The 19,779-nt window shown below is 39.8% G+C and overlaps 1 protein-coding gene across 1 annotated transcript; it reads right to left on the bottom strand.

Annotated features, from left to right (window-relative positions):
• Positions 1-13,821: 13,821 nt before the first annotated feature.
• Positions 13,822-17,924, bottom strand: LOC133895801 (sm-like protein LSM2). The gene is made up of 4 exons (XM_062336317.1): positions 17,702-17,924; positions 17,341-17,384; positions 17,084-17,242; positions 13,822-14,416 (listed from the first exon to the last, which is right to left on the bottom strand). Exons 2-4 carry the CDS (start codon positions 17,341-17,343, stop codon positions 14,297-14,299), a joined length of 282 nt encoding a protein of 93 aa, XP_062192301.1. The 5' UTR covers positions 17,344-17,384; positions 17,702-17,924; the 3' UTR covers positions 13,822-14,296.
• Positions 17,925-19,779: the final 1,855 nt, after the last annotated feature.

The raw sequence follows: 19,779 nt of genomic DNA, 5'->3' as shown, positions 1-19,779 counted from the left end.
TCACACCAAAAATATGTTCCTTTATTCTCTAGTGACGCCATATTGTTATTTTTTCGTATACCTCTAGAATCTAAATTGGGTTATTTCTAATATGGACGGATAGATTTTCATGAAACTTGATTGAGTGGCCAGGAGAGGTTTAAAGAGGTTTTATGTATAAACAAATTATTGTTAGTTGTTTTTTAATATTTTGGTAACACACATAAACCGTTAGGGCCGTTACGTGAGCTTGCTAAATTTAGGCCACATAGCAGCACATATTTCATGATTTCAAACTAAAAGTTTGTTCATTTATTAGCTAGTGACACTGTGGAGCTGTTTTACGCTCTGCTTGAGACACAGAAGCTGACTCAGGCGTCAATTCGTATTTTAATCAATGGGGAGTAAAAGGTTCCAAGTTCATGCTATGTATAATGTTGGTAATTTTATTTCGTACTAGATAGAGCTAGATTCATATATTAAGATATGTTTTTGGTCATTTTCGATTTTATTAAAGTTTTATTTAGACATGTGGAATTATTGGCAGCTAAAGATCAGGGTCAGCCCTGACATTTCGGTGGCCCGAGACGAAACTAAAAACAGGGGCCATTAAACACAAACTTCGAAATATTTATATATCAATCACAAAGACAATATTCTGAGTATTAAAAAGATTATTACCTCTAACGATGATACATTAAAAATATCAAAATTATAATATATAGACTACTAGGGAAAGCGTTGTACCTGTAGAGATCATCTGAAATAATTTCTTCTAACATTTACATAAGAGATTTCACTAATGATGGTATCAACATCAATCTCATCTAGTAAATTCTTCTCAATACATAAAGTCATCAAACCATTTAGCCTTTCTTAAGATATTACCGACCTCAAATAGCTGTTTAATAACTTTAACTTTGAAAAGCTTCTTTCAGCCAATGCCACAGTCACATGCACAATAAATAAGATTCGATAAGCAATAGAAGTATTAGGATAGCAGTCTACTTCTCTAACAAATTCAAAAATCTCATTGTTCTATCTAGCAAAGTCAATTTCATAATCCTTAATTCAGATATTATATAATTTAACTCCACATCAGATGATCCATGTGGAGAGAAAGTTTTTGCAAATTTAGTGTCGCAATCTGTTAGTTCAATATCATTCAATGACTTCAAGGTGTTTGAACTCAGTAAAAACCCGAACATAAGTGACTCTAAAAGCCTCCAACAGGGCAGCAGACCAATGGCGATGAACCGGTGATTCACGCAAATAGGCAATTAGGCTTGACGGGGATGTTCAGATCACTTGCTAGGAGCCTAACTACCAATACGGGTCACGTTCACAGAATCACGGGGAGCAGTAGCAGCGTCGCAGGCCTGACGGGGAGTTAAGGAGATGCAAAACGAATGATTGGATGAGAGATCAGCGGCAGGGACCGTGGGATGTAGGATTGGCGCCGCCTGCCGCAATGCTGCCAAAGCTTCTTTTGCCTGGACCAATGGATGGGTTGAATGGCTGATCAGCAGCAGGGTCGGCTTCCTTTGGGCTGGACCAAAATATGTAGACTGCTGCTACATATGGGGGGGGCCTTCGGATTTAGGGGCCTGGGGCGGCCGCCCTGCTCGCCCCACCCCCTCGAGGTCGGTTATCCAAACATTTGGGAAGTGATATTTTGCCTAATTTTAGGCTATATTAGGGACCTTTGGTGAAAATATATCTTGTATACTTTGATATTTCTTACGCTGAACTTCATGTGCTATCTTTTAGTTTGTTTTGAAAATAATAAATTTATGTGGTATCAACTTATTATGCTATAGAAATATGAATTTTAGGAAATAACAAAAATAAGAAAACAAGTAGAGGTCAAGCAAGGACGTGAAGTCTGTTTACCAGAAGTAGGAGCACATGATGTCATAGGGATCAGGAGTGCTTCACATGCTATGACTAGATTTATTGGGTCTTAATGCATAGTTAAAGTGTATTAACAGTGACTTCTTTTAAAAAATAAAAGAGTGAAAGAGCTGGTAGAGTAGTGACTTGTGGTGAGAGCAGCTTCCACCTCCTAGCAATCTCCTTAGCCTTTGGGTTTGTTTTGTGATTGCAAGAAAGATAGTTGCCTCACTCTAGAAGTGTGTTACCTAGGACACCATGGAGTGGCCACTTGCTAAACTATGTAATATAATATATGTGAGCTCTAACAAAGTTGCAATAAGACACATGAAAAAAAAGGGACCTTAACTTTGAATTCAGAGCACCAATAGGCATAGTTTTATAGTTGAGGGAGAGTTAATAGAAAGGGAGAATTCTGGTTGTGGCTATGCAAGGCACAAAACTTGCAACAAGGAAATGTAAAAAAGAAGAATATAGAATGTTTGATAAAGTGTTTTTTTTTCTTGGCCGAGGCTTCCTTATATCTTAGTTCAGGCTCATATAGTCAAATGAAACCCAAGAAATTCAATTCCAAGAAAATAATTCCGCATCTCGAAAAGGTTGAGTATTTCATTTTTTTTCTCTACCATAGTTTTTTCATTATTGCATCCATACTATAAGTCTATCTCTGATCTCTCTAGTGTATTCCCTTCAAAGTCAAATATTAGCCTTTGAAAGGCTTTAGTATAAACAATAAAAAAAGGCAACAAAAGCCACTCACTTTCTAATGAGTCTTTTCTAGGTTTTACAAACAAATGAAGTGTTTGCTAGTTTTGCTTCGAAGAGATCTTTTCGCTTTTAATTGGTCAAATCAAAAGGATGGGGCCCACCGGTGTTGGCACGTGTGCATGTCTGGTGTGGCCCGCCTCACCAGCAAGCCTCTCTTCTCCTCTAGCCTACCGTGCTTGCAAAACTAGCTCTCACTGACACAGTGGACCGATTCCGACCTCGTGCTGTTTGTGACATGATTGTTAAACACCGCTGGAAAAAATTAACCAAGAACTATTTAAACGGTGGCACAACCCGATCAGTTTGTACCTTTACCTGTAAGACATAAGAATGTCACAAGTGATTTTATCAACTTTTAAGTTCTATATTTTTAATTTTTAGTAAGCGATATGTGAATTTATATATATGATGGTGTGAATGTATAAGCGTCTCTATGTGTTGTATTGAATTTTTAAAAAACGCATAAAAGAGTGATGAGTTTATTCTTATTTTATTTGTTCTTGGATCTATTCACAGTTTACATAATTAATTGGGGGTGGTACCGCTAACCAACTATTGAACGGTGAACACGGAGTCATGGAGGCTGGGGGCCAAGTACATGTCATGCAACAACATAAACTAAGTAGAGATTGATATATAATGGCAATCCTTTCTTTCTATTGGTGTATAATATAAGGGTCTTTATTCTATAGGTTTGTACCGGTCAATTCTAATTGGCAGAAGATTTTTTTATTGAGTCCCATCTAGCGACCAATGTGTACTCGGGTGATCAGTCTGTGACTAAGATCCTTATCACATAACGAAATCTCATGACCAGCCTTCGCTGATCACAGGGCAGGTACTCACTAAACCAGTCTATTCTGATTAAATACTTTCCACTCAAATATCTTTCCTTTCCTAGGTACTCCACCCTGGCGGATAAGTCATGATCAGTACAGAGGTCCCATGCCCTGTCCCGTAGCGTTAATGTTACGGGACGGGCTCGTAGATGTGGCAGGCCGCTTCGTAGGTGTACATGCGAGATCGGTGAGGGGACATGGCATGTTGACTGTCCAAGGTGAGATGAGCATGCAGATATCTGGCGGATGAGACGGCTCGTCAGTATCATTAAAACAAAATGGATCCACTTGTAAGTTCTCTCTGGTATATAAATTAAGGGAGAAGTAAAAAAAAACTTATATGTAACCAGTTCTGAAACACTGATAACTAAATACATATGACACGTAAAGCTATTATCCTTCTCTGGATAGCCCTTATGTTTGTAAGTTTATAGTATACGTACCTTACAAACGTTGTTCACATACTCCTAGACCGATGCATTCCGAAGTCATTATCAGATATTAACTCTCGACACTTCCATTTAAAAAATAAAAGGAAATGTAGTGAGCATTTGCAGCGGGTGCTGTTCGTACTTTCCATGTCAAAGAGACGAATACACTTTCCTCCAAAAAATATGAAGGTCTACATACCCAAGGAAAAAATGGAGGCTGTTTTGCTCTCATGATTTTCTTTGCTCGTCTTTCAAAATCGAAGTGGAGAGAGAGGGGGGGGGGGGGGAGAGAGATGGGGGACAAGGCGTGCGTGCATGTGTTGGAGGGATATGATGTCACCTTCGATGGACGCACGGGATGTTCCCTCCGGCCCCGTCAGCTGCTTCGAGCCGAGACATAAGAGAGTGTCACCGTCATGGTACGGACTCGATTATTTCTTGTCTGGTTTATTTTCTATGCAAAATGCTGTACGTAGAACCCGCCTTAATGTTACGACCAAGTGTTGTTACAATCACTCGTGCTACAGCACCCTTGCTACAGTACACGAGCCGGAATATAGTTGGACGTTCCGGTCGTATATAGCAGGGTTCATTTTCTTTTCCCTACGACTGTACACGTGTTTTATATATAAATTATTTTAAGATATAGTATAATAATAGAGAGATTTATATATCGGATTTTTTAAAAACACATGTGTTCGTTTGTCAAAAGAGAGAGCGAAAGTGGAATTGAAAGTATTTTTTGAAGGGGGAATAAATCTAAATTTATACGGTAACCGTTTAATCAATTTAAATAGACGGTAGAAATATTCGGATCTAAATAACTCGTTTATTTTATATAAATATAAATAAACCAAAGCAATTCAGCTATTTTCTTTACTGCTCCTCCTGTATACTCGTACTAGTATATTAGGGATTAGGGCATGTCAGTTTCGTTGTACCTGTTTGGTGCCACAGTTGTGTTATGCCATGCCATTGCTTTTTAGCCCTCAATCTCACTGTCGTAGACTCGTGCCTTTTGCCAAACATTGTGTTTCGCAAGGAGGCGAGACAGTACGTGGGAATGAACAAGACATGCACTTCACCTTTCTCAGGCATCATCACATCCCTAGGTGCGCTTGAGCGATCATAATGCCGGAGACTAAAAGGAACCATCCTAGTTACTGAAGTGATTAATATGGAAAGGCATATTCCTGTTTTTGAACTAATTAATATGACAAAATATAGGAATACAATATTAATTAATCCTGATGAAATAAATAGATAAAAGACGATGGAAAGTTGAGGGAGTAGCGGGGGTCACAAGAAATGTTAAGCCCAACACGACATGTTGAAAAAATGATGTTAGAGTGGACTGTTGTCAGTTTCCTCCAAAATCGAAAAGAAATGAATTCTATCCTATTATATTCCTTCGCCTGATTGTAAGCATTGATTATTTATTCCCATGAAATTGAGAATCCTACATCCTTTTCATGTGAAAATCTCATCTTCCAAACGAGGCCATAGTTTTAATCAACCGACCAATGTATTTCATTTCTTTAGATTTTCGATTATTTGAGAGTATCTCCAATAATATAGATAATTATTACTATTTATAGGAGTTATACATGTTACTACTCCCTCAAGTCTTCGAAAAACCGATGGTGAAGAGGTTTGCAAAAAGTATGTGAAAAAATAACGTTGAGGGAATTGAGGGAACGTCTGGACTCTTTTATCCCTGCTATTATTGCAACAATATAATGGCATGCATGGTATTTATGGCTGCTTCTTTTCCAAAGCTAACTTTGGTGTGTGGTGAGATGAGAGGAAACGAAACAATGCTTAGGAGAGTTAGTGTGTATATATAGTACGCGCGACTGGATATTTTAACGCCAAACCATTCGAGGCGAAATTATTTAGCTGTACTAGAGTAGTTGGCTGGTGCGAGCAAAGAAAAGCTGGCACCAAGAGAGAGGTGCAAAACAAAAACGAAAAAGAAGCATGGCGGTGAGACAGAAGAAAATTTTATAAGATCGAGTTCTTTAAAACATCTTTTCTTTTAATATGATACGTATTCTCATTTTTTTTTTACATGCGTCAACCGTTAGATCAGAAGAAGAACAATATAGATTAAAATCTCACAAAGATCGTTTTATAAAATATTCTATAGAATTTTCTTCTGTGAGAGGCACGCTGGGAGATGGGATGGCCGTTGTCTGGGGCAATTAAACAAAGCCTTGAGCATGCAGAATGAATAAACAAATGCGCCAAGCATGCAGGAAAAAAGATGAGCAAAAAAGTACCAAATAAGAAAAGATTAGCATGAAATCAACATGCGTAAAGTGGTACTCGAACGTTATACATCTTGCGGTAGGGAGATCATCACAAACCACTCGGACAACAGCGCTTTACTACTCAACTTTTGTGTTCCTTGCCACTTTAATTAGTATGGGTAGAATAGTAAATAGGCACCTAATTACCCTCTCATTAGTATGTGAAATTATGTCTAAAACATCACCTTCTTGAAGACCAGAGGGAGTAATAGATAACATTTTGCAGTAAAAATGATTTTATTAGACTATATTTGTAATTTTGGTGATCAGTGATAATATAGTCAATGAGACTAATATGTTTTTTTAAGATATATGTTATTAGATCTTATAGATGCAATACATGAAAAAGTCACCAAAGTAGGGACAAATTTTGGTTGAATTGAAGAAGTCCTATGAGTTTTGTTCTCACCAGATAGTCCGGTGTTTAATGTGTTGCACACACCGAATAATAAACAGTGCATACAGACAGAGTCAATTTTGCCTCACCGGATGGGCAGAAGCATCGGAGCAATTCCAGCTGAGATAGTTTCAAGAGTTGAAGTTGACGATCATCTGACCAGATGATCCAGTGTTCAACAAGCAATACACACCGTAGTATTTGGTTCTGGGCGGAAGATTTTAAAGGCATCAAATAATCCGGTAATGAAGCAAGAGTACAACGGACAAATACACTGGATAATGAATAGTACAAAGAGGCAGGTGAAGCTCAAGTCATCGGATGGTCTGGTGATGAAGCAAGAGTATAGTGGACAAATACACCGACAATAAAAAGTACAAAGAGGCAGGCGAAGCTCAAGTCATTGGATGGTCCGGTGATGAAGTCATGTGTACACCGGAACATATTTTCCAGAGAGGGTTGCATTTGGCTCGGATGGCTGAGGAATACTCACCGGATAGTCCGATGATGAATTGATAAGCACCGGAGAAGGTACCAGAGCAATTTACATAGAGAAGATGTTAGCTCGGATGGCTAAGGTATATTCACATGAATGTCCGGTGATGATGTTGCAGTATACACCAGATGATCCAGTTCCAACGGCTAGTTTATGAGAGTATACTCACCAGATGATTCAGTGTTAGTACTACTGTTCTCACCGGATCATCTGGTATTAAAAGCTTTTCAGAGCCGTTAGGTTAACGACCAATGCGTGGTTTTGAGGCTATAAATACCCCCACTCGGCCATTTGAAGGTGGTGGAGTCTAGAGAAGTTCATATACACCTGAGAAGACATCCAAGCCACCAAAGTGCTTAAATTGATCATCTAAGATAATTAAGCAAAATATTAGAGAGTGATTAGTGGTTATAGGCCTCAAGAGTTTGTTGCTAGGTGATTGCTTCCTAGAGAGTGGATTAAAGAATGATCCAATCTTGTACCTCTTAGTACGTTGGTACTTTAGAGTCTTGGTGACTCGTTGGTAAACTTGTGCGGCAACGAGAAGCGTGTACGGGGACACGGAGACCTTTGTCTTGATGGCTCAAGCTCCAAAGTGGTCACGACAGCAAGAAACTGGAAGGAAGGCTAGTGGTACGACCTTGCTTTAGTGGCTTGGTGGCTCATCCGGATGGAGGCCTTGTCTTTGTGACTTGGTGGCTCAAGAGCCGTGGCCGGGTGTCGACCGAGAGCATATCCTTTGTGGAGCTCCAATATGGACTAGGGGTGACATTTTATGCCATCGATATCACAGGAAACATTCTTATTCCGAGTTTGATCTCTCTACCTTATTTACGTTTCCGCATTTACATTTTTTGTAATTTACCATCTTAATAGGTTGCAAGCTCCTTTGATCGGTAGAGTAGACATACTAGATAAACCTAGAGCATATTTAGATAAAAATTGATATAGGTTTATCTTGTATTATTTTTGGAGCCGAAATAGTTCTAAGTGTCCTAATTTATCCCCCATCTTAGGACGTCACCGATCCCTCACAATTGGTATCAGAGCCTCGTGCTCTTGATAGGCTTAACATCCTAGAGTTGTGACGTCCGGTGTTGGGATGAATTCCCATAATGCTTCACTTTTCGATGGCAGAAACTTCTCTTGGTGAAAAATTCTAATGACTTCTTGTTTGCAAGCCCGAGGGTTAGATGTTTGGAGAGTAACCGAGGAAGGGATGATGCAACATATCACCAATAAGAAGAGACATTAGATGTATTGGCAAAGGGTATTCTTTTATCGTCTATATATGTTGATGTATTTAATCGTGTTTATTCTCTCACCAATGCATATTATATTTGGACTAGTCTTATTGAAATATATGAAGGCACAAAAGATGTGCGCAATGAGAAATATCATATGCTTGTTACTAAGCTTAATGACATCAAGCAAATATCCCATAAAAGTACTAATAATATGTATTCTTGTTTGAGACCAATGTGTTAGGTTTGATACCAATTAAAGATGATCAAGTGATGAGAAGAATGATTCAAACTCTTCTTCTAAAGTACAAGTTGATTATTTCTATCATCTACGATAACAACGATATCAAGAAGATGACTCCAAATCAAGTGCTCGGTAAGATCATCACCCATGAGATGACAATGAACATGGAGGTGGAAGATCCTACCTCATCCGACACTAAAAACCTTGCTCTCACAAGCAAGTAAGCTCAATGCCAACACATGAAGGTAAGGATAAGGAGACAAGAACAAGAGTCAAGCTCAAGTGAAGATGATGAAGATGAAGATGAAGAGAGCGATGAAGAGGATGATCAAAGCACATCAAATGATGAAGGAATTGATCCTAAGATGGCTAACCTCTTCTCAAAATTGGAGAAGAACATGAAGATGGTCAATGCTAAGGTTGATCATCCAATCTCCATTCAAGACTTGGTCAAAACAATTGATCACATCAAAAAAAGAGAGAAGAAATCCAAGATCAAGAAGAGGGAGACAAGGGTAAGAGCCAAAGCATTCGCAAGCATATGAAGATGAGTGAGTGATGATGAAGATTCAAGCTCAAGCGATGAAAGCATCACTATCTACTCCTCCAAGAGAAGCTCTTCCTCAAAGTCATCATCACACAAGTCGTCTCGCAAGCCATCTCACAAGTGCCTTATGGCCAAAGGTATGGATAACGATGTAAGTGATGATGAATCCGATGAGGATTCTCCCTATTATAATGAACTTCTTCATTTGATCAATGAGCAACAAATGGTCCTTAAGAAACAATCTAAAGAGCTTAAGAAATTCAATGCGCTTAATGACATTCACGCTATCTTTATTTCTAATTATGAATAATTATTGTGTAAATTCAATTTGCTAAACAAGGAGCATGAAGAGCTTAAGGCTAAATTTAAGTGCATTGAATCTCAAACTAAGGTTCTTTTGAGGTAATCTATCTTTTTAATTACAATTATAAGGTAGATGCTTCCACTTTTTTGATGATTTATATGCTTTATCTAGGTCCCCTTTGCAATGGGATTTGTGTTGAAAATATTGTTGTAGAATAATCTAATGAACTCATTGCACAAGAGAATGATGAGCTCAAGTAAGAAGTGGAGAAGCTCAAGTAGGACTTGACGAGATTGAAGGGTAAAGGATATATCTAACCTCCTCAACACAAGCCCTTCCAATGCAAGCAAGTGAAGAAGGATACCAAGAAGAAGAGGAAGATTTCTAACCTCTCCAACAAGACCTCCAACCTCTACACCAAACTCAATTACAAGATCAAAACCAATAGCAACCACTACAAGCTCAATAAGAACGATAATGGCAAGGTGATTTTACACATGGTTGGAAGAAAAGACCGAAGGTGGAACCAACCCATTTGGATATCCAAGGAAGTCATCATCAACATGAAAGGTCCCCAATTGGTTTGGGTTCAAAGAAGACTTGAAGCCTGAAGCGGTTATGAGGATTTGAAGACTTGGCTTATAAAATGAAGTGAAGATTCAAGCAAAGAAGTCAAGTATACAAGATGGGCGCATTGAGTTCATGATCATCATATACTCAAATCTCCTTCCAAAGGTAAAAGAGGTAATGAAGCTAGATGCAAAATTCTTTCATTTGACGTAACTCTTTTTACCTCATCTAGGATTGTATGTGCTTATTTCAATTTATTACAATACCTAGTATAGATTTTCATATGATAGATTGCTTATGTTTCTCTCTTATCTATGAGCAACCTACATGATTTATTAGTGGTAGGTTTCTTTTGTAGCACAAGTTTTACATTTGATATCTTTTATATACCATGATTCAATATGTAGGATAAATCCCCATTGTCATAAATAACAAGTGCATATATCTCACAAGTATTCCAGACTTGTATGCACACATTTAGAGGGAGTATATCCTATAGGTTGTGATTTTGAGACTAACATGTGTTGCCAATGACATCTTTTGTAGTCTCGTGGAACAATCAACATGTCCCCGGAGGTATGCAATACTCGAACGCTTCAATTGGTATCATTGTCAAATCTTTGTTCATTTAAGCTACCTCCATGCATAATATAGCTTAAAACTTCTTATCTTGACATATTATTTAGTTGTGCATATGTTTTATTCTCATCATATGTATGCACACATATAGGGGGTTTACACTATATTATGTGAGTTTAATAAATTGTCATCCATGTGCTTTAATAGCTTACAATTGGTATCATTCTTTTGTAGTGATATCCATTCAATTGGTATACTTTGAATTGGATTAGGATTTATGAAGATCTCTCCTATGTGCTCTAATATTTTTCTCTTTGAGTTCAATATGTGCATATAGTTTTTCTGGGATTGTTGATAAAGGGGGAGAATTTAGACGACCAAAGCAAGAAGTAAGTAACAAGGTAAGGGAGATTGTAGCAACAAACAAGATGGTCTAGGAATGCCGAAGTTGATAAAGAGAGAGAAGAAGAAGATGCTAGAAGCAATATAAGGCGCCTAGATCGACAAAAGAGAAAGCTTTTGCATAGGTCGATCAAGAGAGATAGTGGCAATAGAGAAAGGAGGAGCCACAACAAAAGGGGGAAAATTGGTAAGAACATGCATATAAAAAATGTGGTAAGACTTTGTGCTCATTTATGATCTTTACATTTGGTATCATTTGTTATTTACCATTTGCTTTGGTTGTGTTGTCATCAATCATCAAAAATGGGGAGATTATGGAGAAAATGGTCCTATTAGGAAATATTTGTGATTTTGGTGATTAATAATAGTATAGTCAATAAGACTAACATATTTGTCAAGAATATATGTCAGTAGGTCTCATGGATGCAATACATGAAGAAGTCACCGAAGTAGGGATAAATTTAGTTGAATTGGAGAAGTCCTAGGAGTTTTGTTCTCACTGGATGGTCCGATGTTGAATATGTTGCACACACCGGACAATAAACAATGCATACAAACAGAGGCAATTTTGCCTCACTGGATGTTCCGGTGTCAAATGGATGGAAGCATCGGAGCAATTCCAGCAGAGACAGTTTCAAGAGTTGAAGTTGAAGATTAACTAACTAAATGATCCGGTATTCAACAAGCAATACACACCGGAGCATTTGGTTCTGGGCGAAAGATTTTGAAGGCATCAGATAGTCCGATGATGAAGCAAGAGTACAACGGATAAATACATCGGACAATGAACAATACAAAGAGGTAGGCGAAGCTCAAGCCATTGGATGGTCCGGCGATGAAGCAAGAGTACATCAGACAAATACACCGGACAATGAACAATACAAAGTGGCAGGCAAAGCTCAAGCCATCGGATGGTTCGATGATGAAGTCATGTGTACACTGAAGCATATTTTTTAGAGAGGGTTGTATTTGGCTCGGATGGCTGAGGATTGCTCAACCAGATAGTTTGGTGATGAATTGATAAGCACCGAAGAAGGCACCAGAGCAATTTACATAGAGAAGATATTGGCTCGGTTGGCTAAGGTATACTCATTAGAATGTCCGATGATGATGTTGCAGTATACACCGGAGTGTCCGGTGTTCATAGTGGTTTGAGTGGGGTTCCAACGGTTAGTTTGTGAGAGTGTACTCATCGGATGATCTGGTGTTAGTACTTCTATTCTCACCGGATCATTCGGTGTTAACAGCTTTTCAGAGCCGTTGGGTTAACGGCTAGTGCACGGGTTGAGGCTATAAATACTCCTTCACTCAGTCATTTGAAAGTATTGGAGTCTAAAGAAGTTCATATACATTTGAGAAGATATCCGAACCACCAAAGTGCCTAAAGTGATCATCCAAAGTAATTAAGCACAAGATTAGATAGTGATTATACTTATAGATATAAAAAGTGTGTTGCTAGGTAATTGCTGCCTAGAGAGTGGATCAAGTAGTGATCCAAGCTTGTACCTTTTGGTACGTCGGCGACTTAGAATCTTAGTGACTCATCGACAAACTTGTTGACCCTTCGACTTAGTGTGGAGCGCGACGAGAAGCGTGTACGGAGACGCGGAGACCCTTGCCTTAGTAGCTCAAGCTCTGAAGTGATCACGACAGTAAGGAACCGGAAGAGAGGCTGGTGGTGAGACTTTGCCTTGTGACTTGATGGCTCATCCAGGTGGAGGTCTTGTTTTTGTGACTTGGTGGCTCAAGAGCCGTGACCGGGTGCCGATCGGGAGCATATCTTTTGTGAAACTCTAATGTGAACTAGGGGTGATATTCATGCCATCGATACAACGGGGAAAAAATCCTTGTGCCGAGTTTGCTCTCTCTACCTTATTCACGTTTTCGCATTTACATTTTGCAATTTACCTTCTTAGATGGGTTGCAACCTTCTTTGATCAGTAGAGTAGACACACTAGATAAATCTAAAGCATATTTATATAGAAATTAATATAGATTTATCTTATGTTGTTTTTGAAACCGAAATAGTTCTAATTATCCTAATTCACCCTCTCTTAAGACGTCACCAATCCCTCACACATTTCTAATAGTTTAATTATAACATTATCTACAAAATTAATATAGACCCACATGTAACTGGTTGCAATGTTATTGTATTTAATTAATAGACTATTTATTAATCAGGAGTTTCTCTTCTCCATATGAACAAAAATCTGTTGTATAGCAAGCTGACATAGATTATTGGAAGAAAACATGGCAGCAGTACGGATGGCACGGGTTTCAGCGTGTACAATTCTTTCGATTCACTCACACCGAAGCATCAGCAACGGGCTACGCATTCCACTTGTTAATCTTTCTCAGGAGCATCAGCATATCTCGAATCTCTAGGTACGCAGCAGAGATGATAATTCATAATACAGGATTAGAGTACCAAGACGGACACCGTTGTTAGTTACCGGTGTTCGTAGTTAATTTATTAGTACTACGATCTTACACAAACTAAACTAATCGTACACGTGAGAACGGACGGTAGCGTCGCTCCAAGCTAGAGTTCCCAGTAATTTGCGCCGCAATGTACGTGCCTTGGTTCAGATCTCATGACTACGCAGGCCATTCTAATCCCATCCTAATAACATCTTAGATGGGGCGAAACCAAGTAGAATAGCGTCTCAGATCTCATAATCTTGGGAACAATCTTTTTCTGACACCGTTACCTGCTTATGTCAATAATCGTAAGAGTTGCAAGCAGAGTAACAATCGAGCAAGCTGAACTGCCGAAAAAATTCTCCAGTGCAAACTTTCTTAACAAGCATGAATCAACATCTAAATCCATCCAACCTCGGTTCACAATCGCCAGATCCGATAGGGTTACAGGTCGTTTTCGCTTCCCACTTTGACCAGTGGCGTCCCTTCAACTTCAGGTCACACTCATCCTAGTTCCTAGACTAATAATTCAAACCAATGATCACCGACCGGTTAACAATGCTTTGCACGGCAAGCCAATGATAACTTCTCAAGAACATGGCCAGACAGCGCAAAAACATCTCAGCTAATCAGTGGGCCCTGTTTGGTCTAACAACATTACTAACAGAAATCCACAAAACATGCAGGGCCACGGGATTGCGCTCATCCCTAACAGGACCGCGCATAATAGTTGGAATGTTTGTCACTGCAAGTACCAGGAGGAACTGATAGATTTCTGCCAGTCAACATCAGTGTCTATCACACCAGCATACATGTTTCAAACATCAGATCGGGGCTCCTCTTGGGGAAGCAGGAGAGGACGGAGCATCAGCCTCCGCGCGCCTCCCTCCTGGTGGCGTCATGGAGGATGTCGGTGTCGACGCCGTCCTGCGGGAGCAGCACGTACCGCACCACTGAACCCCTGATGAAGCAGTTGCGCACCGATAGCTGCCAGAGGAAAATGAATTTTAAAAGCATGACTATTGTGCCTATTTCTTACTACTATATTCTTGACTATTGTGCCTATTTCTTTCTTGTAGAAAAGAAATGCATTGGAGGTTTCCAAAAGACTGATTGGTTAATCACAAAGGATGCAGCATTAGTGTAAAAGAGTGTAAGTATAAGTATACCAGTGCATTCACCGAACAGAAAACAAAAAAAGGGTATATGGCCCTGTTTGGCACACAGCTAAAACTTGTATAGAAGCTAGCATTTTGTTGGCTGCCCTAAGAAGCTGTTGCCTAAAGAAGCTGTTGCCTAAAGAAGCTGCTGCCGGAGAAGCTAGATGTTTGGCAGTCTGGCTTTGAAGTGGCAAATGACTCCAATACCATGGAGGGTTTTGGGACATGAATGTCTACTCATTGAGGATTAATATGAAAATTTGCATAGGAAATTAAGATAACCATCTCCATGACCAAGTTGACACTATCATTAAGCAATTCAGAAACAGGGTGGAGAATACTCTAGAATAGCCTGTCTTGTCGCCTCTCAAGAGAGTCGGGTGGGGAACAGGGTGAATGGGGGTGGGAGCAAACGGTTACGCCCTTTTATTTGATGGCATAGGTGTAAATAACTCAAACTATTAGGGGTGTGTGCTAACTTCAACAAGCTGAAACTGAGAGAAGTGGGTGTAACACAGCTTCTCCTGGCAGCTGGTTTCTGGTACAAACACTCAAGTGCTTCTCAAAAAAGCTGGTGGAGAAGTTCGCTGTTTGGGAGCAAAATCACTTTTTTTTTTCTTGAGAAGCTGGCTGATAAGCTGTGCCAAACAAACATGTCAGACAAACAATAGGTAACTATGCTACCCACAAAACATGGTATAGGATAGGAATATGTAAGCGTTGCTTTGCTTTGGGAAGACTTCATGTACTTATGAAAAACACACACCAGCAATACAATACACCCCCTCCCTTCCTTCTGCGGAAATATAATTGAGTTGAATTCTGTATCACCCTACCTGACTACAGCAGTGCTAATTAATTAGATCCAACATCACAGACACATGAGTTGCATGTGAAAATGAGAAGCCAGTACATATATCAACTTCACAATGTTAGCTATGCAAACAAAAGCTGCATGAACAACAAACATTGACATAGTTTTCTCATTCAACAATAGATAGTTCTATCTGTAACTTGCACTGGAACTAACAGGCTTCAAAATTTCATGTGCAGTGCAGGCATTGATAAGACCTGTAGTAATAACACGATCTGAAGTAGTAGTACCATTGGATATGCCATTCATTTCACTTACGTAACTATAGGGGGTTATCATTCCGAATGGAACATGCACAAATGCATAACCTGGCAGGATCTAATGAATTTGCAGTACAACGTTCATCACAACATCAGGATCATGCGAGAGAGGCGCATTTAAGACTTGATCAATCGTTTACTCGACATGATGTATAAGTTTATGCACAAGATAATAGTCTACTGGAGATAAATGTTCTATTTCTTTCATGGCTACATTTGTGGTGTTATTCTGTATGTGTGGAGTGTGGACACCATCCATTACCCATGCACTCAGTTATACACCCATGAGTCATATGAGAAGGAGAAACCAGCACGTGTCAACCTCTCCTAGTGTCACTCTATTTTCTTTTGGAGATCATCATAATGTTATTGTTACCATGGTCACTATAAGTTGTTTGAACAATAATACACATTAACATGGTTTTGCAGTGAACAATCGAAATGTCTATCTATATCTTGCACTGGAATTAACAGGCTTCAAAATTTCAGGTGCAGACATTAATTAGACCTGCAATAACATATTAACGTGTTTGAAAGTCTAACAACAACGGGTTCATTGATCATTTATATGAAAAATCAAGTGGATAGCCTCAAGATATAGTGGATGGATTCAGCAGTTAAGACAACCGCAAGTAGAGGAGCAACTGACACAGCTGGCACCTCGACAATCTTTGATCCATCTATCTAAACATCGTTCTACTGAACTAAGTCCATCATAGCTAGAAGTAATACCATTGGATCTATCATATTTATTTCACTTATGCAACTTCACGATCTTGATTTTGGAACAGAAATTCTATACATAAACTGACAGGATTTCATAAATTTGCAATACAACATTCATCACAAAACATGTCAGGCATGTGCTAGAGGGGACATAATCACTTAACATATGAGAATGTGGTGCTTTATGCCTTTACAAACAATAATGTCAAGCAATGTGAATTCTTCCATGGATAAATTTGTGGTGTTGTTCTGTATGTGTGCACACCATCAATTACCCATGCACTGAGATAGTCAATCTTAAGGAGTTAAGGTAAGACTGCCAAAAGTCAAGATAACAGCAATATAATTAGTGTAAGGTTGCCACAAGAATGCTAGATTACCAGCAAAAGGATCCCTTTTGGCCTTTATTCGTACAACATAGGAACTTTCCACTGCACTACCCAAGATGCTGGAAAAGGGGAAGTAACTGCTATGGTCTTTTCCTGTCATTCCTACTAAGTCGGTCAAACACGGATGGCATAAATAACCAAGGAAATGGCAGCAATCAAGTAGCCTACAAACACTAACCGATAGAATTAAGCTAAATAACATGAAGTTTATACCGACATAACAACTAGATACAGCATAGGCATACCATGTGGGGATACTTGTCCTGGTCGACGACGCGAGTGTTCTCAAGCTTGATATTGAGGTACTGGTCAACCGAGTGGAGTGTCCCGCGGATCGCCAGATCGTTCTTAAGCTCCACCGTCACCTCCTTCCCCACGAGCTCCTTGAAGTAGGAGAAGAACAACTGCACAAGAAAAAAGGAACATCGATTACCAACTGCACCGCATTCCTGACAACATATAGAGTAATGGAGACAAACGATCTGTACAAGAGAAGAATTACCATATTGGCTTGAGAACTCCCGCCGCTGCTGGCTCAGCTGACCCCTGAAAAAAAAAATGCAAAGAAGGCAACAAAATTAGCACCCAAATTTTGCAAGGAAGCAAAGGCTGATCCCCCTTTCTCCCCCTCGTTTGCCCAGCTACCCGAGGCATATTCATTCGCACAAAATCGTCAGATCTCACAGGAAATAGCCAGCCAGAGGGTTCAGTTAAACCCTAAAATATTTTGCAAAAAGAAACCAGCTGTCGTTGGTAATCCTCCCTTCACACAGCGAACTAATCCGCAAGAGTCGAACTGGATGTGATTTCTCACAGCAGCGAAACGAAGAATCCATCCAAAAAAAAAGCTAGGGCTTCCTTACCACCGACGGGAGAAGCCAATCCCAAGTCCGGATGGATCTCTGAGGGAGGAGGAGGAGGAGGAAGACGAGGACGAGAGAAAGATTCGAGGGTTCGACGGAGGCGGGCGGCGTGCCTCGCTTCGGCGGAAGGGGGCGCGGGCGTGCCCTGCAGCGGTGAGCGGAAGGCGAGGGGAGCTAGGGCTGGGGCAGAGAAGGGGTTTCTTTATGATTTTATTTATTTTAATTGTCATCACAACCTCTAGTGGCCTGGGTTCCTTTATAAGTTTCGTGGGCCGGGAGCCCAATCTTAAACAGAAGCGATTCCCACGAAGTGACGTCGTCCGTGACGTGGTGGCTGATACTTCAGAGGATCTCCTTTCCTCTAACTCTTTATCTCAGTATTATTATCATCGTAAAATTAATTAAGTTCATAGCTCATGAATGATGAAATATTTCACCACTTAGTTTCTATGAGTGATCTATACATTACTAAGCATTATAGATACATCACAATATCATGATTAAACAAGGATTCAAGTGATTACAGGTTGATAAAATAAACAAAAGATAAGTATCATCTAACGTAAATATGTATAAATCGTAGCAGAATAAACATCTAAAAGAAAACGATGACCAGTGGCACTATTTGTCCACAAGACAACCGACTAGAGTTCGTAGTAGTGTAGTAACTACTCATGACAACCGTTCATGTACCCACCCGAATCTTTGTTTTCATGCTCGAGTATGCGGATGCCACCTAAGTCTACACCCAGGGTAACCTCATGTGCCTCTGCAAGATTTCTCACTCACATCATGGACGCATGAGTTAAATGAACGCATCGACTTATGATACTTGGTTCATCCTTGCCCTATTAAGATATGTGGTAGTACAGAAAGTTACTTAAGTTAACAGCGTCAACGAACGGTGCTTAAACGAAACAAGTAGTCTATAGCGTCCGGATTTCTCTCCCGACCTACCCCTAACACTACCCACATCTCGTCTCATCCTCACTAACTCTTCATTCCAACATCATTATCATCGTGAAAGTAATTAAGCCTATAGCTCGCAAACGATGGAACGTTCCACCGCTCGATTTTACCCGTGACCTATGCATTACTAAGCATTTCAGATAATTTTGAAGTTAGATATTAACATGGTTATCCTAATGTTAAAAGAATAGGGATCATCAATAATCAAAGTAGGAATAAATGCATCAACATAGGTTCTATCCATAATTCTCGACATTGACTCGCTAAATATGCACAACATACATAAAGCGACAACTTATCAATTTAGACACCACAAGATTCAAAGTAAATGTGAAATATGCTTAGATGCTACCTTGTTGCTCTGGCGCTTCGCTCACATACACCTCCGATTCAATATCGGCTTTGATCGCTTAAACCGTCAACGTGTCACTCTCTAAATAATTCAAGAACATATCGAATGAACAAATGAACGAACGAAGATGTGTGCTTATGATGCATGATTATGAATGAGATGCAATGCATCATGTTATGAAAATATTTGCAAAAGAACACCTAAGCGATTGGGTTATAAGAGGTTTGAACATCGTATGAGACAACATAAGCTCAAAGAGTACTGAGTGGCTAGCGGTCAGACCAGCCTAGGTGAAGGTCAGACCATGGGGGTCGAACAGAGAAGAAATCAATACTGAGTAGACCTGGCAGGTCTGACGGTCAGACAGGCCCTAGTGGTGGTATGACTCCTAACTATGAAGTCTGACTTGAAGTTTGATCGGCCAAGTCATGTTTCGGGGGTCAGGCTGGCCCTGGTGGCGGTCAGACCATTGGGAATGGCTAACGGTACCTTGATGAGGTCACCGATGAAGACTCCAGAGATTCCTTCGACCAAGAAGGGTAACAAAACATTCCATAAGACTAGGGAAGTGTTTCATGGGTGGTTTTGGCGACATGCATGGGGCCAAACTCAAGGACCCCATGGATGAAGTCCATGGGTAGAGTGGAGCTCAGGTCTAAATTAATGGGGACCGGTTGGAGCTCGGGAACAATGGGGAAATAGTTGGGGAAGTCTTAACTCGGTGTGGGGAAGTTTCCTAGGGGTTTGGCCAACTCCG

Source organism: Phragmites australis, chromosome 16 (genome assembly GCF_958298935.1).
Source record: "Phragmites australis chromosome 16, lpPhrAust1.1, whole genome shotgun sequence".
Lineage (NCBI taxonomy): Eukaryota > Viridiplantae > Streptophyta > Magnoliopsida > Poales > Poaceae > Phragmites > Phragmites australis.
Note: the sequence above shows the minus strand (reverse complement) of the source record. Positions and strands in the feature narration are given on the sequence as shown.